The sequence below is a fragment of the Colias eurytheme genome, chromosome 15, assembly GCF_061535395.1.
Source record: "Colias eurytheme isolate Ceu_HAF_F1 chromosome 15, ilColEury1 Martin Lab GWU primary, whole genome shotgun sequence".
NCBI classification, from domain to species: domain Eukaryota; kingdom Metazoa; phylum Arthropoda; class Insecta; order Lepidoptera; family Pieridae; genus Colias; species Colias eurytheme.
In genome coordinates this window covers 6,306,244-6,324,783 of record NC_142994.1, presented here as the reverse complement: position 1 = coordinate 6,324,783, position 18,540 = coordinate 6,306,244, and the positions used below count along the sequence as shown (strand labels likewise).

Here is an 18,540-nt window from a genome sequence, read left to right as displayed (position 1 = left end):
TACTATTTGATGGCAATACGAGATTAAACTATTCCTAATATGTAATTGCTTATATCGCATCCTTCACTTTATAATATTCATTCCATGACGAGCCATTATGTACTTGCTTTTTTCTGTATTCAGCACTTAATATAATACGATAACCAGTGACCTTTCGATCCATAAAAATAATTTCTTTATCTTTTATTATTTACTTTTTTCTTTCCGATCCTACGCAAGCAAAACAAATAATTAATATATTCCATCTATCTCTCTCAGTATGAAGTTTCTGTAAAACTTAGGTAATATTGATAAATTAACAATTTTCACGCAACATCGTGAAAGATTGCTCAGAACTGAAAACCATAAGCATTACAAAGTGTTACATATTCGGTAAATAAGGGCTATTTTTAGAAGGTCATAATAATGTTGGTGCGCCCCGGCACGCGTTACTGAAGAATGCCAAACGCCAGTCGCCGCCCACAGCAGCTTTTTTCAGTAGTCGTTGACTTATCATTGTCGCCCGAACCCACGCGCTATACGGGACGGCTTTATGCACACGGTTCTAATCACACCGATATCAATCATGTCACATGGTTTTTCTCCACAATCAGCCATTATAGTATTCTTGACATTGGGTTCATGATAACAAATTTAATTTATTTATTAAATTAAATTTAGTTTTACAGGTTTTTAGTCCTAATTTGAAAAGCTTGTATGTTATTTCTTATTTCGGACTTTCATTTAAATACCTAAGTACTTGATAATCATGATTGCAAAAAAAACATGTTAAAAATATTTAAGCGCAGTATTTGTATTCAATTTATATAAAAAAAATGTTAGAAAACAGCTACATTTAATCTATTTTAGTGTTGAATACTAACTAAATACTTAAAACATTATAATCCTATTGAAATCAAGTTTGAACTCTACAATGTTTGAATCAGAATATGTGACAACCAATGTTTTTAATCTACAGTAATGTGAAAATTAAATGTGTAATAAATTAATGTGTGTAGAATATAATCTGACATCGCATGTACATCGCATGTATCGTTTTATGAAATAAAACTACAAATCATACTATATGCTTGGAATGTTAATTAAAACAGTAATCTCTAATAATATGTATAAGAAACAGCGTCGGAATGTGATTCTTTAGACATACCGAAGGAAATCGAGTTGGTATAACAAAACATATAAAATGTAAATTAAATTAAATTCAAAGACATTTTATTAATTTCTTTATTAAAACACCCTCCACAATTTTCTTGTTAACGTTACACTCATAGTACAATTCTATGTACTAATATGCACAAGTACTTATATACAATGACTTAATATACACAATATTTACAACATTGTTTATTATAAGTTCACATTTTTACACAATTTCTGTGAACATCTATAAGTAGTAGTAGGTTAATAAAATTTCAAAAGAGTTTGGCATTTATAAATAAATCTCTGATAAATAAATAGTTATGCAATAACGAAAGCCTCTACAAAGATTGACTAATTTGATTATAATTAAAATGACTAGAGTATTGTTTAAATACTTTAACTTATCACATATAATTTATTTGGAATGATTTCGCTTTAGTTTAGAAGTATACAAGAGCGTATACAATGCAATTCAATATAATATTTACATCTACTTATCACACAAAATTCGAATTCCTTATATCATCCCTAACACCGTCTTTCATAAAAACTACAATAGAGAGATTTATTTCATTTAACATGATTTATATTTCGAAAAGACGATGTAAAGAGATAACTAAACTACTTAAATATATGTAAGTATGTGATCCTAGAGAACTGCACTTCAATCAAAACCTTTACGTACTTGGAATCGATTTATCTCACGTTAACTTATACTACAAATTAAATAATTTTAATTAACTACAATTTAATGGACACGAATGTTTGGCACTTCAATATTTTCATTCAATTCGCAGTCTTTTCGAAATTCACTTTAAAATTCACGTTACTTTTAGTTTTTACCACATTTGTGAGAGTCTTCGTTCATGAATTATATTGTTCGTGGCATCGTGATGCATTCATTTAGAAGTAAAACGCGGATTAGAAAAGATGGTTGTTAGATTTGGCCAATGTCCCGAGGTGGTCCGAGAGTAGATAGTTGGGTGGTGCGACTCCTAGGAGCGGGAAGCCCGAAGGCTGCCGGAGGAGGCCGCAGCCTCCAGCCCACTTACTGCCGCCCACGCCGCTTACCGGCGGCTCGGCGCCACCGCCTACGCCATTCAGTTCCTCACATAACTTGTTTGCTGAAACAAAATCACAGATTTTATATTTAAAAATAGTCCTACATGCTGGAAGTAAGTTTATTTCTAGTCGTTGCAAGAAATAAGAATCATGAAAATAATAACAAATACATGTTCGACATTTAAAAATAATCATATATGTTGGAAGTAAGTATATTTCTAGTCTTTGCAAGAATCATGAAAATATTAACAAATAATTTTTGCAGTATGCAGTTGAAAGTATAATCCATTAAATGTAAAAAACATGGAACCTTATTAATTAAAGACGACGAATACGACAGAAAATAATATGTTCGTGTAGTTTCAATATACCTACTGTTAGTTGAGGTTTCATTTGGGTGAACCTGTAAACTATGTTTTTAAACAATTATTTATAACTAAAAGTTTAGAATATTTCTGCAATATTATTTGCTTAAAAGTGCAAGAAATATCTCGCTAGTTCATGTATTTACAAATTTTGCAGAAAATTTGTAAGGATATATACAATAAGAAATCTTATTTAAAGAAATATAGAAATGAATTATTATTTACTTATAATAATATATGCTAAGGTAATATTTATGCTATTTAATGTTAATATAAATTAGACCCAGACACAACTAATCGTTAGTGATTTTATATGTAGAGGTTAGAGGCATAATCTATTAGTTAACTAGTGTGTACTATAAATCAGAATAGTGCTACGCAAATAAAACAGATGCATTCAATCTGTCCGAATATGAAATCAGGTTGCAGTCGGAGTGGTAAACACGAAATAATCGTGTTAACACAATTAGGCTCTAATCACCTAATCCTTGCTATGCGGCTCCGTTGTTTATTCAAGCCTGAGTGACAATCGCGCGAACAATTAGCGCAAATGAGCCGAAGTGAAAATCTGGCGCGGGTGGTGGCGTGGCGGGGTGGTAATGTGATTAATGCCACAAGTCCGCCATTATACGCCGCAAACTCTCTACTCTAGCCCGCTGCCTACCGCTCTAATACAAAATAACACTCGGTACTATCATGCTGCAAAACTCAGGTACATTGCCTTACTTGGATGCAGAATTAAAATGGTTAAGAGTGTTGCCACATTGTCTTTTAGAATTTGTAGAAAGCTTCGTGTAAGTTAAGATGTTATCATGATCATTAAAATAACGTTATAGGTATGAATTTCGTGAAGATATGAATGTAAAATAAAAACTTTTATGTATAAGTAAACTGAAATTTCAATACATTCATTAATAAGATATCTACTTCGTACATTCACATGTAATTCAACTAATCGCTCAATGAACGCTCATTGTTTCTAATTAAATTTACGCATCGATCTACAATTAAAATGTTTCAACAATGATTAAAATACCGTCGCTGCGTCAAATGGCAATCGAACTTGACCCAGATTCCTTTGTTCTATTTTCACAAATTGTGATACCATTATCATTGAAGAAGTCGCCTTTTCAATGCATCGTCTAAATTTAAAATCTATTTTGAGGACATATATTTATATCGTTGTAATCAGCCTTGTTATTTTCTCCCACGCGAGTCTTGTGTTCAACGTCGCTATTGGTTGAGTACATTCAAATGTATGCGTGATTCATCCGTCTATAATTTCAACAATCAATGTTTATAAAGACGTAAAAATCGCTGCTCAAAATATCTCACACTATTATAGAGTGTTTAACTGAACTGTTCGCTAATATAATTCCCATTAAATTTGTGAATTATGCTCTAATAACTTATTATAATTCTGTAATGTTTAACGCTGTTACGCTGACGATGTAAATCGCTAAAGAATAGAAAATATAGAATAAGTATCAATTTTTATTTCGAATTTAATATTAGACACTAACATTAGTCAATGATTTGAAATTAAAATTCGGAAATGAAAAAAAAATGTTACGATTTTTATTTGACCAAAAAAACAAACATAAAACTTCTTAAACCTTGATAGGTTTAAGAAGTTTTATGTTAGTTTTTTTATTATACCTATATTTACCTATATTTATACCTATATTTTCCACTAAAAATAGAAGCGGGTAATGATGATGATGATGAACACAAACCGCAAAGGTCATTTAACTCTTACATATTATAAACTCATCGCAATTTATACATGACAGAAACGAAGAGAATTCAGCTCAACTCACATACTTTTTATATTTTTAGCTTGAGAAAATAATATTTCTCAAGAACACCGAATAGCGAGGATTTCCACGAAATTCATCAGCAACATTTTAATTGTCCAACGTTATAAATGACCGTTCATGAAAATGTTAGCGCAAGACAAGAGATAGAAAGTTAATCACAATTAATGGTTCATTGTACATTCTATACTCACGGAATGCGTTGATTTTATTAGTAGGTACGTATGTTAATAATGAGTATTTTTAATAAATGTGAGCTTATAATTGAGACAAATTTGGAACTCTAAGTATAATGTAATGGTTTCCAACCCGAGGCCGCGGTTGAGATAATAAAATCAATCGAAATCAAATTTTTAAATTAAATTTAATAAAAAAGTACATTCACTGTTTTCAAAACAAAATAAAATGTTTTTTTTTCCTTCTTTCTTTCAAAACGCCAAAAAACCGAATAATAATTATTTACAACTCGTTCGGAAAGCAATTGCTACAAAAAGCTGTAGCTCTACAACGTTTCTTGCACGATCTTCTTAAACATTGCTCCTTTAAATACAATGCAACATGTAACAACATTAATTCACATACTATGAACTGTCCTCTTGTTCTTAAACAAAGTTATAAGTCTACGTTTGAGTGTATTTTTTTTTAATTCCGAAACAATTCCAATATCATTATTTTGATTGAATGCTACGAGCTACGACTTCATGCAACTTATTTGATATTATAAAATTGGGGATGCACTATTTTCCTGTGCTTTTTTACGCGGGTGAAATACTTATTGTTCCTGCATGAAAAAAATAAATGCATAAGGTCAAGAATCTGTGAAAATTACCTGCAGAAGTAATAGGCTTCAGATCTGGCGGTGAGAGGTGTGGTAATGAGTGGTGAGTTGTTTGCGAGGGTGGTGGAGGATGCGGAGACGATGCTGGTGATCCCGGCTTATCCCTTTTCCCCTCCGCCTTCACTGGCGTCTCTCCAGCTTTCTGCTGCGCCAGACGCTCTTGCTTGCGGAACTTTGCGCGCCGGTTTTGAAACCATACCTGAAAAATAGATATGTTTGAGGTTAATAAATTCTCGTTCTTTTGGGGCATATCGATATCCCGAATATTCGGGAAATGGATAAACGATATGCCTGGCCCAATATAGGCCATATTAGATAGGCCATTTTCCGAATGTGCATAATATTATGAATTATGATAATGATTAAAAGTTGATGAAATTACTAATAATACGTTTTCGCCTATATTAAACGATCTCATTGTTTCATCTATTTTTTTTCCTCTGAGTATTTGGAGTACCTACCTAAATTTTTTCAGTAAACAAGCATTCAATAGAACTATGAGAGATATTTATCATAACTGGGCAGTTAGCGCGTCACACTGTTAGAATTCAGAATATCCTCGTAAACATTTTGGCTATGAATATCTTCTGATTTACAAAGCAACCGAAGTAATTATCTAACCGTGCACAGACTATTAAATGAGATTTGGTACATTAACATTGAATAGTCCGTTAAATTCAAAGGTATGTCAATTAGTGCATGCTTAAATTAACCAACGTAATTTTATGTGGTATACATAACACATACTACAAAAAAATCAAAACAGTTGAAGTAAGATTTACATACAAAATCTCGAAACATACAGCTATAAAAACTTGAATCCGAACGGGCTTGCAGAAACGCATCCTCATAGCACGAATTTTAATGCAAACCGTTTTATATTCGTTCCAATGCGCGCAAATCCGAATTGATCGTAATTCAATTTCATGCGAGAGATAATTGCAACTGCCACTGGCGCTGATTGGGCAATGTTCGAGTAAAAAACGCCTCGTCACGAGTATCCCACTGTCGACAATCATACGCACGCACTGTTTGTTCATCCACGTCCTCTCTGATGATGTTTGCTCGCTTTTATGTTTTTTTACTTTATTTAATTTATTCGTCTCCCTTACTAAAGTAATGATACATTTTAATACAAAATATATGAAAAATTAGATAATAGATATTCTTAAACACGTTTAACGTTAATACACGTGACGCATACGTACAATCTGCGTAATTCTTGGCAGTGATATTGACCGACGTTAATGAACTTTACTGTTCTAGAAGCCGAATAAATACTTCATTATTATTTCAATTCGTCATATCCAACATTTGGCCATACATCATGAATACCTTTCATCAGACGTCTTCAAAACTCGTGTTAGTCTTATAACTATTAGTTATCCAATACAAGTTCATCAAATGACTAAACAATTGTATTTAGACTATCTCATCTATTTTATGACTTATTTTTGACTACACCAAATTTTTCAATACTGGTACATCATTTTGTTCAATTTGTTCATTTTAGTAGCAGCAATACATAAAATATAATATGTAACAAAATTAGCAGTAATGAGTAACACAATATTTCCTAATTACAAGGAAACTTGCAGCCATTTCAATATCCATAACGGACACTTTATGAGACGTTTGACATTGGAATCGAAATATATCGGTAGCAGTAGGTAAAACGAAGGGTATAGTTTGTCTTGTGTCACAGCGACCGGCACCTGCTATGCATCTTGTGAAGGTGCATCCGCACTACATCATGCACTATGACATATGGCAATCACAATTATGATGCGAATACTTGGCAGTTGGCTCGTGTCTCACAAACCCATATAATATTATGCATTAGAACACAACAATATAGCTGGAAATTGTTCTGGGATTGTTAAATTTGTAAGCAGCAGAAAATAAACATACAAAATATTGAAATTTATGGTTCAGTTAATTTAGTTGACTTTCATTGGTAGGTATAACCTGTATACTACATAGTTCACAATCACTACTACAATTATTTCTCTCAGTATTTTGATCCGTTCTGTTGTATTTACAAAATTTAGTATTAAATATATGTATTTTTTTAAATGCTACGCGAACAACAAGATGATTATTACAATGTGTTAACGTGAATGACAAGCCTTTAGCTGAAAATTATACAAAAATTTCACAAAAGAAAATAAACTCATTAATCATTATCATAACAGTGTAGTTCACTGTTCACTGATCAACTCAAGCTTTGTTCACGAAAAAATGTGTTATTATGTGTTTTAGCTGGCAAATGAGTTAAAGTATCGATGGATAGGTTTAATTTATTATTTAGATTCAGTATGAAGCATAACTGATGTATTCAACGGATTTATTAGCGTATTTTATTACACAAGTACACATGGCATTTTTGGGGTAATTGTTTTACTAGTTTTATTGAGATTAAGGAACACAATATGTAATCTCCTAAATATATATGTATAACACAAGTTATTTATGCTTTGAATATTTTCAACCGACTTCAAAAATGTTTTGAAACGATGTTGATGATTCTTTCTTTATTTGCAAGCTGTTTGCCTTCCGTGATTCCTACAATTTGAAGTCAGTTAAGGTTTTGTTAAAAATATTTATAAAGAATGGATTCGTTGATCCACTTTTTGTTTTTTGCACATATTATGATACCTAGCGTTCTAACATACGAACGGCAAGTTGTGAACGGCAGAGGCCGTTGCTTGCCGTTCGTCTGTAAGAACTCTAAACAGCTAGTCAGTTTTTGTAATAAATTATCGGAAATCCTGATATCCCTAATATTCCTTATCTATTAATATAATATTATAAATAACTCTATGTATCTCTTCTTTACGCCGAAATTGCTGAACTGATTTCCATGAAATTTGGTATAAAAATAGTTTGAACGGAAATCGCATGGAAAAGAGAGATATGTGGTATTTAATTTGACTACGCGGGTGAAGCCCCATCTAAATCTTGTAGATTATAAAGATTAAATAATGTGACATTACAGGCTTGTTTCTTCAATTACTTCTATTATTTAAAATATTGAAGAAAGATAGCAACAATTCTCCCACCTGTACCGGATCAAATTGAGCTCATGGTTGATTCGATCACGAAATAAAAGATTTCTAAAGTTGATCATTTCCCTGAAATCTAAGAGAAAATCAGTTCTTCCAAGTGTAAAGGTCCCACGTACGTGCCCAGGTTAACCAAGCGGGAAGGCTCGCCGGCATCGACTAACGAACGCGCCTCGCTTGATTGGAGCTCGCGGGTCACGGACTCACGGAGCGATCGCCCAGAGCACCACGCCTTCCGCATTATTTCCGAATTGGAAAAAATCAAAGCTCCAACGTATGCGGCATCCGCAAACAAACAAATAATACAAAACCACCGCCAATACAAATGAGTAGCGATACGATATACGGCGAGCGGAATGCGAAGTCGCTGTGGATCCGAGCGTGGGCTCGACGCAAATAAACGTCCGCCGATGTGTTTGTAGAAATTTGTTGCGATGTTTATCGAATGAGATGCGTGCCTCTAATGTAAATATTGCGTTACAATTTACTGGTATTATTTCCAATCATTTTATCAAACAAAGCTGACATTTTAAGAACAAAATGTTATGATCCTACGATGTAGCTTAAACCCACATATCTGATTCATAATAGTTAATTAATAATGCTAACCAATACACAAGATAAACTACACATAATATTATCTCAATCAAACGTCCTTTAACGCAAACTATATTCCAACAAATGCCAATAATAAATAATGGCAATGGGCAATTAAGCTCGGGGTCAGAACAATCGGCTGGGCATCGAAATGCACTTTGCAAATGAACCAAATAGGGCGGGGGCGGTGCGGGCCAGTGAAATGTAATTAAACACGAGATGCACGCGCTCAGATGCAGCCTCCGATCTGTGCCAGATGCGATGCTGATAAGCGATTGTATCATCATTAATGAAATGAAATTGATTAGTGTTGCGTTCTATTATTTTAGAATGTTATTGGGTAGACTAAACTAGAGGTAACCAAGAAACAAACAAAAATAAACATGAAAAAAAACAATTCATCTAGATTTTGTTTTAACAGATAAAAATAAGGAGAGAGAATAATTAACAGTATATCTAATGTTTAATTCAAAAGAAAGAGAAACAGATGATGTTATGTTGATTAAATGCACGTAGTAGGCTTTTGCAAGTAGGACTTATAAACCGTGTTTAAAAACGTTTTTTCAATGGCACTTCATTTCATTTACAGAAAAACCCATTGATTAAACACACTTATTTCTCGTATATGACTTATTTCCCGCAAACAAAATGTATTGTCAGAGAAACAACGTGTGTTGACAGTTCAACCGTGGACACCTAACACAAACCGCGAGGGTAGTTTGTGCAAACAATGGCGAACAACGGTTTAGTATTAAAATAAACAGAGTTTCGCATCGCCATGTGCGCTCTGACGGGCGAACTGTAAACAGCGGCTAATGTATTCAACGGAACCTTGCTGCCAAACTTCACCAGTCCTCGCCGAAACTCAAGCCTGTTAACAGTTGAACGTACCGCTTTATCTGAATATCATAAATGTTTCAAATGCTACTGACATACCCGAAATACAAGTACCAAAAACGTAATTTTCTATTCAATAAGCTCCATTTCTATCCAAGAAATACAGCTTTATCATTTAAGGAAGCATTTGCTCAATACAAAATGGGATAAGTATTTGCTTAATAGTAAAATATAGGCACGATTACAAAATAATCCGTAAAAGTAGTGAATACTCTCACCGTTTTTCTAGTTGCAAGACATGAATAAATTTAAAAAATAATATTTAACTATAGTACTAAAAATATACTTTAATACAATTTTAAACACATAACAAGGTTACGTTAAGTTACAGAACCGCAACTGTGAAAACGTTTGCACAGTCTATCTGTACATAGAGGTCGGGTCGAGCGTCTTTATTTGACACGTTGTAACCATCGAGGCGTATGAAAAACGAGAGGCCGCGCGGAATGATCTAATTGTATTCATTAGCCGGGACCGGGCGCGCAAATATTGGCTGAAGCCGGCATAGACTCGCCTGGGGCTCTCCGCACTCCGCCCTGAACCAACGCCTTTCATCTATATCTGTAGAACTCTCTAGATTAAACTCTAGGAAGGTGCTTTTAAATCTTTATTTTATGTGCGGTTTAAGGAACAGCGTGTTCGTTTCTCGTTGACTTTTTCATTTATTCGTCTGGAAACGTTATAATTTTCTCTAAGTAATTATTGCTATTTATACTTTAACTAATTGTTACGATTTTTCATCACAATATATTCATCTTTAAGAATATATTGATTTTTCAACTAGGTACTAACTATTACCTAGTTGAAAAATCAGAAACATATAAATAACTAAAATGTAGCATATATCAATAAGATCTAAGAATGTGAAGTAAAAATATAGTAATTTACAAGCAATGTCGGTAAAGATTAAAAACCAGTAACAAAGTACAATTTAATAAACTATTTATCCAATAAAAGATAGCAAAAAGTTAATCAGTCGTCAGCAGAGCGGCCGAGCGATCAAACACCAAACACACCCTCCTGTTTATACTTAGCGGATGAAAAGGCAACATCGAACGCCCCGGAATAATATTAGCTACCCTCAATAATCCATCCAACTCCAACATCATAATTTTGACTGCCAAAATAATCTCTATCACCATCATTATAACCTACATTTTAGCTTGCGCAAATGTAACTTGTTAAGTCATTCTATGATCGTAAGTTTTTTTTACTAACCGGTAACATGTGTTAACATTTGCTTATAATCCAAGATTAACACATCATAATAAAGAGATGAATACGTAGTTTACTTAGTCCGTATGTCGATGCTATTCAACAGTATTTAGTGAACAGGTCTGTGCGATTAATAAATACAGTGTTAAATAAATAAATAAAAATCAAAACTAAAGTTACATCTTTACTCTAGATATCACGGACCTAGTAATTTCTCTATTCTCATTCGTTTGAAAATAATGCCACTAATGAGAAGAGAACATCAAATTAATATTTACAAAGAATAACTGACAATATTCCGTCAAGGGTAAATGATCATAATCAAAAACATTATTATTTCAAATTAATTTCTGTACGAAAAGCTCTTATCAAAAGTGTAAAAATATTTAAACCAAATTTGATCTCTTATAGATTTGATTTATAGATTTGATCAATTGATAAAGATAAGCTTTAGTCTTACCACATACCTACCACAGAAAATATATTACTATCTAGTAGTCTGACTGTTAGTCTACACTGGTTAGGTAGAGTCGCTACAAAAGACAATTCCACCTAAAAAAACATTCTCAAATTTAATTTCATCACATCACGTGACGCAGCTCCTTTTTTGTAACAAGTCAATGAATTTTTAATGTTCCTATGTCCTGGTTGCAAATAGTTGGCCAGTGTAAGCCCGCGACAGATGTGACCCTCGTGAAACACGCTCCATTACCTACAGAACTGTATCCGTGGACCGATCCTTTCATAAACATTTTTATTTATGTTACTCAAATGTGCACTATCACTTCTATTATCACCAATATTTTTTTACGCTTGATGTGAAATAACATCATTTCATTGGGGCATTGATTGAACTTTATTAAGTTTACTTGTTCACTTGTCCTTAGCATTTGTATAGTACAATTTTGTGAAATGTATGTGATATTTTAAACTAAGCTAACTAAGCAAAGATTTTTTCTACGCCTCTTCTTTAGAAATTAAAGGGATAACTAACTAGAGCTGATAACCATAATCCATATAAAGCTCTATCCACAAAAATCTATAACCTACACCAATTTCAAAAACAATAAATCATTCGCTGATTAACCCGGCACTTCCATGTTCGACATTGAAATTAAAAATGGTACAGATTCGAATCAAATTGACAGATCACCGTGATCATGCGTGCACGCTTCCGAGACAATACGCTAATCAGTTGATCTAACGGCACGTGACACGGCAAATAAGCGATACACATCGGCAGATGTTACCTACAATCATTGAATTCACCCTTGTACTAATTTCTCGTCGCACTTAAAATTAAGGTCAAAATTTGTTCTATTAACTAGATGATATTATGAACTGGCTTCATAGATTTTTAATTCGTACAGAGTTACAATGTAGCTCTACATTTTTAGGGCTAGATATAATTTTTTGTATATAAATAGTATTTTATTTTTATGATATAATAATTTAAAACATACGCTTTTAGCACTTTACACATTTCACCATAAATACATGAACCTATTTTAAACTGTTGTTTTTTTTAATAAATGAGTTTCATTTGTAGTCTTGAAGTAGTTTATATATAAAAAAAAATTATAAAAAAATCTCATGTATTTATTACCCATGCAATCATCCACGGCTTTCAAAATTGAATTCATGTTTTTGAAGGTACTTAAGCAACCAACAGATGGATATCTCATATTTTGATAGACTCTCAGTTTATTATATGAACGGAGTGAGCGTTAAATGATTCGAGAACTGGTTGATTAATGTACTACGTGGGGAAGAAAAATGAAATAATGTATTGTTAATGCGCAGACAATATCGGCACTTGTCCCTCGCACTAAATGGTTTGTGAACGAAGTCATCGTTACAAAGGGGCCAGAATCACTTTAAATAACGATTCGACTACGATTTTTTTAATAAATGTGATATTATAATACTCTTGATATAGTATACTAACTACAATAATATATTAAAGTGCAAAATTGTAGAGCTCAGTTGCCAATTGTAAAATTTGTTTTTATGTAGGTACATGTGGTTTTGAATACTTTGTATTAGATAATATTTTCTGTTGAAACTACCGCAGTACCTTACCCTTCTAGCTCCTAAAGATTTCCGCAAAACAATTCGGCCATAATAGCCATATATTCATATCGTACGATAGTTTTTGACATTTCGCCTATGTTCCCCTCCTATCCATTTGGGTAAGTTATGTGACATTGCTATTTTATCTTTTAAACATTTGTGTGTATCTTAGTGTTTTCGTGTAATAATACCGACCGAAGTAATAAGGAATCAAGTGAATATCTATTTGATTAGTTTAAACCTATAAAATCTTTATAAACTTCTTAATTGTACACTTTGTTACCAACTAACATTAATATAAATTTAATTAACTCCAAAATTCAAGAGTACATAATATCATTTTAATTTAAAGGTCCTTTTATCATTATCATATCTATATAAAACACCTCTATCTATAACTGAATACTTTACCATGAACGCAAACTATAAATAATTTTCATAACGTGTGAAAGTAACGCATAAATATTACTATAACTCCCTTGACACTCCAAAAGTAATTCCATGCCGTATAACAATTTTCTCCATTGAAATTGTAGTTTTATTTTATAAGGGATGCACTTGATCCCATGGCGTCTCCAGGGACTGCGCAAATCGCGAGCTAAATGAAAAATAATTGTGGGAATGTAACATGTCTGATGTCCCTCTTGTAAATAATGATAACTGATAAAAAGATTTTCTCACGTTTAATGACAAGGCTATAAATATAACTTTATTGTGGGTTAAACCAAAACATAATACTGTGGTTTTATATCCTACTAATATTGAAAACGCGAAAGTCTGTGAGGATCGAGGGATGAATTATTATTCTGTCACGTAAAAACTACTGAATCGATAACAATAAAATTTGGTTTGTAGATATCTGAAGACCCAAAATAAAACATCTAAGGCTACTTGTTATCCACTATAGTTATTCATTTAAAACGCGGGTGAAGTCGCGTGCGGAAATCTAGTACAAATTAATGATATTATCGATCGAACAGATACAGTCCTTTTTTATTTTATACATTTTATCTTTATAATAATTTAGTAACTTAACGTAATAATATATACATAACCTATAAGTCCTAGAAGAAGGTTGACACTTATTTTAATAAACTTTTAATATCAGATAAATTACATTTTTTATATCTTGATAATTTTAACAAATAACAAATATGCTTATTTTTAATGCTGCTACAACAGGAGACTATGAGATGCTCTAGAGTATGTCTACCTAGGATATCTACCCTAATAATACTGTTGTTGATGTTGCAGTTTTTATAATATAATGAAACCGATGAAGAAATGTAGAATAAAGTAAAGCTTTTTGTACAATAGTATGTATCATGTTACCTATATTTAACCGTGTATTGTGTATTGCCTAGTATTGAATTGATAGTATAGAATATAGATAGCCAAATAGAAATATGTTATTAAATTCTATTTTATAAATATGCATATTTATATTATGTACCTATAAGTCTTTATTTTTTTAGTAATAGGAGTGTTAATTCTAATTAAACGGCAATATGAAAAGCACTAAATTCGCTACGTATTTGTGTACTAGCTGTGCCCGCGACTTCGTCCGCGTGGAATAGTGACTGTATAGTAGTTACTACTTAATTTTTGAAGTGAAAACTTCTTTAGCGGCGTTGAGCACTTTTTCTGTAATGGGTATAAAATCTTAAACTCGCGTCAGGACACGTGACCTGATCGAAAAAGCGTAAGACGAATACCATTCCAAAATATCAAACATGCTCAACGTTAATAATCAAGTATTCACTTCTGCCGGCACTCCCGGAGTGCAACCCGTCTTTTTTATTGAATTGAAAGGAAAAACACGTACTACCATAAATAATACAAAGAACTGTTAGTAAAATTTATTACTAAACTGAGCTAAAAAATAAAAAAATAAATACCTAATTAATTTTCTACGTAAAAATAAATTTTTAGGCACCAGAGGGGAAGGGAGCAAATTTATTTTTCTTCCTTCCTTGTATGGATGTTTTTGATAATAAATCGTGAAGCAACTGAGCGCCGAGACAAACGTCAAAACGCAAAGGAATAGAATCCGCTATCGATACTAATAATTGACATAAGCGTATGATGTTTTGCTAAGGATTTGTTCACCCTACCAACGACGACGACGACCACGAACAAAATTTTCATCCAGTCGCAATTTAACAAAATAGTGCTAAACACAATTAGAATAAAATATTAAAATTTCCTGTCGTTCTGGTGCTTGGAATTTTTTTTTTTGAGATCAATGAATGAAAAAATAGATTTTTCGTAGAAACGGTAGCTCCTAGAAAATCGAAAAAAATCTATTTTTTATCAATTGACCTCGAAATTTTTTTCTTCCGAGTACCAGTATGACGGGAAATTTTAATATTTTATTTTGAACGAATTTGGTCTGGATGAGAATTTTGGTCGTTGTCGTCGTCGTAATTTTGGTAGTGTGACCGAACCATTACTAAAATGTGATGAGCTTATGTCAATAATAATTAGCGATAGCAGTTTCTATTCCTTAGCGTTTATTCTAATCTCTGCCGTCTCGGCCTGCAGATCTTTCCTGTCTCACGCCTGTAGTAACTAAACCGTTTAGACCGTGCAATAAAAATTAATAAATACCATTTTAAATATTTATAAAAATAAAACAACAAAGTCGTCGGAGCTGCCATACCATCATATAATTATATTTTTTTTATAATGGTACTTAATTTTAAAGACCGTCGGGAAGTTTGTAAAATTATTATTTATTCCTTTACATTCGTTGCGTTGGGTTTTTTAAAGTGAAACTTTTATTACATCGTCTCAAACTTTTTGGTCTGTGTAGCGCATGTCGCGTGTATCGCGGCTGCCGAGTAGGTATACCTACTCGGCAGCCGACCGACACGCGACATGCGCTACACAAAGCAGTGTTCGGAACCGTTCGAACAGTTTCACTTTTACCGTGGTTTCATAAAACCACACAACATTTTTTTTAATTTTTAAAGTTTTAAGTTCGGTTTCTTATTTTCAAGTAAGCGAGACCTACCTCCATTTTACATTCCTACATCATATTGATATCTATAAGTTTGTTGCTCCTTGACATCTTTCAATTTGTGCATGGTTACGGGCACCGTAACCGTGCACAAATTGTAATGGACCACAGTGACAAAAGAAGTGGTATCTTTAGGAAAAAAAATTGCCAAGGGCCAGGCCTATGTGGCTTTGAGTAGAGTTCAAAATTTCCAGTGTGTGGCTATCCTCTCGCTCCCATATCCCCCTCTTCTTTAATAGACTTTCAACCCATTCCCTTTCCACCCCTAGTAAATGGGATAACCGATTTTGATGTAAACCATATTATCTAATTGTACCTATATGTACACGTGATATCCTGTCGTTTGATGCTCCATTTGGTTTATTTATCTAACCACTGTCACCCCTAAAGTGCCCTATATGTAATAAACGGATGAACCGATTTCGATAAAACATTATTAATTGTAATTCACACGTTGCTCTTTCATATTTTGATATATCTACCGCTTGAGTATATTGATATATCTACCCCTATAAAGGTATAATAAATGGATGAACCGATTTTGATACACTTTATCTAAGAACCAGCGTCGGAAAATATGCTGCCTAACATCAAAACCGCATCTAATTCGGATTACACACACAAACACACACACACACATAGCGGTCAAACACTTATCACCCATCTTTTTGCGTCGGGGGTTAAAAATATAATACGACATAATTTAAAGGTCATTTTATGTAGAAAATTTACCTATAAGTAAGCATAATTCTAATTTGACCCCTCCCCCTACTACCTCAGCTTAAGTTAAATTTTTAACTACAGTTTTGGGTTTGGGATCGATGTATTATTTAACCCCTGCTAATTTTTTTTACATATTTTCTTTGTACAGAAATCACTTTTCTAGCATTTTATTATATGTAGGTATTGATGATTGATGATTGATGATTGACCACGCGCAAGGTTACTAATTTCCACTACATCCTCACGCAAATCGTCAATTTTTATTAACATTGAATCTGTTAATAAAAAAAAATCAAAAGATAACTGTACCTTATTTTATTAAAAAGCTACTAACAAATAAAGTTTTATCAAGAACTAAAGTGACCTTCTTTGGGCGTTTAATATAGTCTTGTAAAAGTTATACCTACATAAAAATAAAATTTCATCATTTTCTTATTTTGTCATACTTAACTTTAACTAATTCAAAACATGAGTCTAACTATATAATTATAATTATAAAGAATAAATACAAAAGCTACAACTTACCTTTTGTGGGAACGCAAGAAGGCGAAAATTAAAAAAAAAGCCGAAGATTTATAACAATGTAACGAATGAACACAATCACTGTTATCTACTATTACCTATATTAACTGTAATGGTGTCTTGTTTGACATCAAATAATAAACATCTACCCTCACTTATAAAAATTTAGTAGGTACATATAATATTCACATGAAATTTAAGCGCACCTGAAATGGACTCTGGGAAGATATGAATTATTTATTTAACTTTAAAAAAAAAACAACCTCACCAACATCATAATATTTAAATTATGAATTTCCAAGAAGCGTTAATATTATGTAAATTGATTTGATTTTAATGAAATCTCATAGATGGCGCTGTTTTAAATTTGTCTTTATACTACTAAGATTCATTATACTGTTTCTCTGCCAAAATTACTTAAATGACGTAGTTTTTATAGTGTAAAGGTAGACAATAGCATGGCTTATTCAAAAACAACATTTAAACATGAGTCTTTAGATTGTACGCTATCGTAGTACAGAGAATACGTAAGAAGAATAAAGGTTCACAGCTCCTCCCCCGCAGGTGATAGCTTGATAATATGTAGCCTATAGCCTGACCCGACCTGTTAGTAATATTCATGCAAAATTTGAAGTCAATCTATGCAGTACTTTTCTAGATTAGCCCGGTCAAACATACAGACAAACAGACAAACAGACAAACCGACAAACAGACAAACAGACAAAAATTCTAAAAACTATGTTTTTGGCTTCTATATCGATTATAGATCATGGATTATGTATTCTTTTAAAAAAATATTCAATGTACAGTTTTGACTTTCCTACGATTTTATTATATGTATAGATTATCATCTATTATAGATTATTTTACTTTCGCGGAATATTCATTCAAACTGTAAAAAGATGAGGGTAATAACTTTTGAGGGTAGAATCGTATTAAGATAATAAGTTAATGATAAATGCATTGGGAAGTGCGGAATGCCACCTCGTATCGTCTCCGCATTAGCAAGCCCTCTATTTCCATTTTAATAATTTTAAGGCTGCAGTCTAGCAAAATTGCGTTTTCAACAAGTTATTTGACAATTTTTTCCCGGCTAATGAAATGATAAACTGAATTTTTTTTTCTTGTTTATCAATTAGTGTTATATACGCAATGCGCGTGAATTTTTTCACATTTATAAAGTTACTTTATGTTACCTTAATCA

General features: G+C 32.6%; 1 protein-coding gene across 1 annotated transcript in view; it reads right to left on the bottom strand.

The window, feature by feature from the left end:
* Window positions 1-1,367: 1,367 nt before the first annotated feature.
* LOC149902341 (uncharacterized) overlaps window positions 1,368-18,540 on the bottom strand; it is a 35,800-nt gene continuing 18,627 nt past the window's right edge. The window contains exons 3-4 of the mRNA XM_090110269.1: window positions 5,214-5,421; window positions 1,368-2,264 (exon numbers count right to left, since the gene is read on the bottom strand). Coding sequence (XP_089966395.1) covers window positions 2,062-2,264; window positions 5,214-5,421 — 411 coding nt within the window. The 3' untranslated portion in view covers window positions 1,368-2,061. The remainder of the gene's footprint in view (window positions 2,265-5,213; window positions 5,422-18,540) is intronic.